The sequence below is a fragment of the Gadus macrocephalus genome, chromosome 22, assembly GCF_031168955.1.
Source record: "Gadus macrocephalus chromosome 22, ASM3116895v1".
Taxonomy (NCBI): domain Eukaryota; kingdom Metazoa; phylum Chordata; class Actinopteri; order Gadiformes; family Gadidae; genus Gadus; species Gadus macrocephalus.
Window position 1 is genome coordinate 937,415 of NC_082403.1, and position 6,408 is coordinate 943,822.

The 6,408-nt window shown below is 47.6% G+C and overlaps 1 protein-coding gene across 1 annotated transcript; it reads left to right on the forward strand.

The window, feature by feature from the left end:
* Positions 1 to 292: 292 nt before the first annotated feature.
* LOC132451351 (mucin-2-like) lies at positions 293 to 3,924 on the forward strand (the record flags this gene model as incomplete). Its single annotated transcript, XM_060043732.1, has 3 exons — positions 293 to 1,594; positions 1,835 to 3,137; positions 3,896 to 3,924. Coding segments are annotated over 3 exons (2,634 nt in total), but the record flags the coding sequence as incomplete, so codon positions are not given.
* Between the last annotated feature and the right edge of the window lie 2,484 nt (positions 3,925 to 6,408).

The following is a 6,408-nucleotide window of genomic DNA, read 5'->3' on the forward strand; positions in this document are numbered from 1 at the left end:
CCAAACTACAACGGCATCCAGCCCAACAACTACCACGTCTAACCCAACTACAACCACAACAAGCCCAACAACTACCACATCCAGCCCAACTACAACCACATCTAGCCCAACTACAACCACAGCTAGCCCAACTACAACCACATCTAGCCCAACTACAACCACAGCTAGCCCAACTACAACCACAGCTAGCCCAACAACTACCACATCCAGCCCAACTACCACCACAGCTGCACCAACTACCACAACTAGCCCAACAACTACCACATCCAGCCAAACTACAACCACATCCAGCCCAACAACTACCAAATCTAGCCCAACTACAACCACAGCTAGCCCAACAACTACCACATCTACCCCAACTACCACCACAGCTGCACCAACTACCACATCTACTACAACTACCACATCCAGCCCAACAACTACCACATCCAGCCAAACTACAACGACATCCAGCCCAACAACTACCACGTCTAACCCAACTACAACCACAACAAGCCCAACAACTACCACATCCAGCCCAACTACAACCACAGCTAGCCCAACTACAACCACATCTAGCCCAACAACTACCACATCCAGCCCAACTACAACCACAGCTAGCCCAACAACTACCAAATCTAGCCCAACTACAACCACAGCTAGCCCAACAACTACCACATCCAGCCCAACTACAACCACAGCTAGCCCAACTACAACCACAGCTAGCCCAACAACTACCAAATCTAGCCCAACTACAACCACAGCTAGCCCAACAACTACCAAATCTACTACAACTACCACATCTAGCCCAACAACTACCACATCCAGCCCAACAACTACCACGTCTAACCCAACTACAACCACAACAAGCCCAACAACTACCACATCAAGCCCAACTACAACCATAACTAGCCCAACTGCAACCACAGTTAGCCCAACAACTACCACATCAAGCCCAACTACAACCACAGCTAGCCCAACTACAACCACAGCTAGCCCAACTACAACCACATCCAGCCCAACTGCAACCACAGTTAGCCCAACAACTACCACATCAAGCCCAACTACAACCATAACTAGCCCAACTACAACCACAGCTAGCCCAACTACAACCACAGTTAGCCCAACTACAACCACATCCAGCCCAACTACAACCACATCTAGCCCAACTACAACCACATCTAGCCCAACTACAACCACAGCTAGCCCAACTACAACCACAGCTAGCCCAACTACTACCACATCCAGCCCAACTACAACCACATCTAGCCCAACTACAACCACAGCTAGCCCAACTACAACCACATCCAGCCAAACTACAACCACATCTAGCCCAACTACAACCACATCCAGCCAAACTACAACCACATCTAGCCCAACTACAACCACATCTAGCCCAACTACAACCACAGCTAGCCCAACTACAACCACATCCAGCCCAACTACAACCACATCTAGCCCAACTACAACCACATTCAGCCCAACTACAACCACATCTAGCCCAACTACAACCACATCTAGCCCAACTACAACCACATCCAGCCCAACTACAACCACATCCAGCCCAACTACAACCACATCCAGCTCAACTACAACCACATCTGGCCCAACTACAACCACAGCTAGCCCAACTACAACCACATCCAGCCCAACTACAACCACATCTAGCCCAACTACAACCACAGCTAGCCAAACAACTACAACATCTGGCACAACTACAACCACATCTTCCCCAACTACAACCACAACAAGCCCAACAACAACCACATCCAGCCCAACTACAACCACATCTAGCCCAACTACAACCACATCCAGCCCAACTACAACCACATCCAACCCAACTACAACCACATCCAGCCCAACTACAACCACATCTAGCCCAACTACAACCACAGCTAGCCCAACTACAACCACATCTAGCCCAACTACAACCACAACAAGCCCAACAACTACCACATCCAGCCCAACTACAACCACATCTACCCCAACTACAACCACAGCTAGCCCAACAACTACAACTTCTGGCACAACTACAACCACATCTTCCCCAACTACAACCACAACAAGCCTAACAACTACCACATCCAGCCCAACTACAACCACATCTAGCCCAACTACAACCACATCTAGCCCAACTACAACCACAGCTAGCCCAACTACAACCACAGCTAGCCCAACAACCACAACATCTGACACAACTACAATCACATCTAGCCCAAGTACAACCACAGCAAGCCCAACAACCACCACATCTAGCCCAACTACAACCACATCCAGCCCAACTACAACCACATTCAGCCCAACTACAACCACATCTAGCCCAACTACAACCACAGCTAGCCCAACTACAACCACATTCAGCCCAACTACAACCACATCTAGCCCAACTACAACCACATCTAGCCCAACTACAACCACATCTAGCCCAACAACTACCACATCTAGCCCAACTACAACCACATCTAGCCCAACAACTACCACATCTAGCCCAACTACAACCACAGCTAGCCCAACAACTACCACATCTAGCCCAACTACAACCACAAATAGCCCAACAACTACCACATCTAGCCCAACAACTACCACATCCAGCCCAACTACCACCACAGTTAGCCCAGCAACTACTACATCCAGCCCAACAACTACCACAGCAAGCCCAACAACTACAACCACAGCTAGCCCAACTACAACCACAGCTAGCCCAACAACTACCACATCTAGCCTAACTACAACCACAGCTAGCCCAACTACAACCACATCTAGCCCAACTACAACCACATCCAGCCCAACTACAACCACAGCTAGCCCAACTACAACCACATCTACCCCAACTACAACCACAGCTAGCCCAACTACCACATCTACCCAAACTACAACCACATCTGGCCCAACTACAACCACAGCTAACCCAACTACCACATCTACCCCAACTACAACCACAGCTAGCCCAACAACTACCACATCTAGCCCAACTACCACAGCTAGCCCAACAACTACCACATCTACCCCAACTACAACCACATCTGGCCCAACTACAACCACATCTACCCCAACTACAACCACAGCTAGCCCAACAACTACAACATCTAGCACAACTACAACCACGTCTACCCAAACGAGAACCACAACTAGCCCAACGACTACAACATCCAGCCCGAGTACAACCACAGCTGAACCAACTACAACCATAGCTGGACGAACAACTACCACATCCAGCCCAACTACAACCACAGCTAGCCCAACAACTACCATATCCATCCCAACAACAACCACAGCAAGCCCAACTACAACCACAGCTGCACCAACTACCACATCTACCCCAGCCACAACAACAACTAGCCCAACAACTACCACAACCAGCCCAACTACAACCACAGCTAGCCCAACAACAACCACAGCAAGCCCAACTACAGCGACAGCTGGACCAACTACAACCACAGCTGTCTCAACAACTACCACATCAAGCCCAACAACAACCACATCTAGCCCAACTACAGCGACAGCTGGACCAACTACAACCACAGCTGGACGAACAACTACCACATCTAGCCAAACTACAACCACAGCTAACCCAACAACAACCACAGCAAGCCCAACTACAACCACATCAAGCCCAACCACAGCCACAACTAGCCCAGTAACTACCACAGCAAGCCCAACTACAACCACAGCTAGCCCAACAACTACCACATCCAGCCCAACTACGACCACGGCCAGCACAACAACAATCACAGCTGGCTCAACAACAACGATCAGCCCAACAACTACCACATCTAGCACAACTACAACCACAACTAGCCCAACAACTACCACATCTGGCCCAACTACAACCACAGCAAGCCCAACTACAACCACATCCAGCCCAACAACTACCACATCTATCCCAACTACAACCACAACTAGCCCAACAACTCAGACTTCTACCCCAACTACAACCACAACTAGCCCAACAACTACCACATCTACCCCAACTACAACCACATCTGGCCCAACGACAACCACATCTAGCCAAACTACAACCACAGCAAGCCCAACAACTACCACTTCTGGCCCAACAACTACCACCGTCGGACTAAAAATTACCACAGCTGCCCCAACAACAACCACAGCTGCCCCAATAGCTACCACAGCTGGACCAACAACTACCCCCGTTGGACCAACAACTACCACAGCTAGCCCAACTACCACTACAGCTGGACCAACAACAACAACAGCTGGAGCACCGACAACCACAGCTGGACCAACAACTACAACATCTGGCCCAACTACCGCAACATCAAGCCCCAAAACAAACACAGCTGCCCCAACAACTACCACATCCAGCCCAACAACTACCACAGCTAGCCCAACTACAACCACAGCTGGCCCAACTACCACAGCAACAACACTAGTTACTGTACCTGGACTACAGCCAATAGTAGTACAGATAGTAGTAGTACACCCAGTAGGAGTCCAGCCAGTCGGAGTACAGACGGTAGTACTACAGCCAGTAGGAGTACAGACAGTAGTACAGACAGCAGCACAGACAGTAGTACAGACAGTAGTAGTACAGCCCGTCGGAGTACAGCCAGTCATAGTACAGACTGTAGTACTACAGCCAGACGGAGTACAGACAATAATACAGACAGTAGTATTACAGCCAGTAGGAGTACAGCCAATACTACTACAGCCAGTCGGAGTACAGACAATAATACAGACAGTAGTATTACAGCCAGTAGGAGTACAGCCAGTCGGAGTACAGACAGTAGTATTACATCCAGTAGGAGTACAGCCAATAGGAGTACAGACAGTAGTATTACAGCCAGTCGGAGTACAGCCAGTAGGAGTACATCCAGTAGGAGTACAGACAGTAGTATTACAGCCAGTAGGAGTACAGACAGTAGGAGTACAGCCAGTCGGAGTACAGACAGTAGTACTACAGCCAGTAGGAGTACAGCCAGTGGGAGTACAGACAGTAGTATTACAGCCAACAGGAGTACAGACAGTAGGAGTACAGCCAGTAGGAGTACTGCCAGTAGGAGTACAGACAGTGGGAGTACAGCCAATAGTAGTACAGATAGTAGTAGTACACCCAGTAGGAGTCCAGCCAGTCGGAGTACAGACGGTAGTACTACAGCCAGTAGGAGTACAGACAGTAGTCCAGACAGTAGTACAGACAGTAGCACAGACTGTAGTACAGACAGTAGTAGTACAGCCCGTCGGAGTACAGCCAGTCATAGTACAGACTGTAGTACTACAGCCAGACGGAGTACAGATAATAATACAGACAGTAGTATTACAGCCAGTAGGAGTACAGCCAGTACTACTACAGCCAGTCGGAGTACAGACAATAATACAGACAGTAGTATTACAGCCAGTAGGAGTACAGCCAGTCGCAGTACAGACAGTAGTATTACATCCAGTAGGAGTACAGCCAGTCGGAGTACAGACAGTAGTATTACAGCCAGTAGGAGTACAGCCAGTAGGAGTACAGCCAGTAGTATTACAGCCAGTAGGAGTACAGCCAGTAGGAGTACAGCCAGTAGGAGTACAGCCAGTAGGAGTACAGCCAGTTGGAGTACAGCCAGTTGGAGTACAGCCAGTCGGAGTACAGCCAGTAGTTCCAGTTGCCATGGTTCCAGTAGGAGTACAGCCAGTAGTTCCAGTTGCCATGGTTCCAGTAGTCATATTGCCAGCAGGCATGAATCCAGGAGGCCTGAGACCTTTCTCCTCTTCAGTTCAGAACCAATACAGTTTTGTTGTTCTAACACTCATTGGAATCACAACCAAGCTTTTAATGTAGTACTATACTATATAGAATCATGAACTATTATATTATATGTTATATAAGTATGTTATCACAGTATATACGGGTTCTTGTGCAATACTATTAAAAAAATGTTTTATTGATGCAGTCAAATAAGTAGTACCCTTTATTGTAAAATTAATAAATTCTGCGTGATAATACCTAATGAATCTCTTTTTTCGGCTAACATTTAATTGTAGACTTTAGACAGACGCCTTAATCAAAGTTGCAGATGAAGCTAAGAACAATTAATAAGTACAGTCAGAGTTTTAACAACTTCCAAAATGTGGCTCTACAACCCACTTTCTTAAAAGCTATTGCAATTTACACACAGGACCTGACCATTCTTAGTCTACACTTAATTCCAGCGGAGCCCGTACTGTGAAAGTCTTACTGATAAAATAATTGTACCGGCTATTCTTTTACACCCAAGTGAAATATCTTAAAGCCTTAAGTACATCTCAGTTCACTTTTTTCTTAAAAGGATGTCCACTAAATTATAGTAAAGAATTTAGTTCACGAGACGGACAAACAACATTGCCTTGGAAAAGATCAAAGCTACCGACAATTGAAAATGTAGAGACTGTCAATGCAAACTTAACATACAACGATCCTGGGTAAATTCCCTGTATTCTCTAACGAAA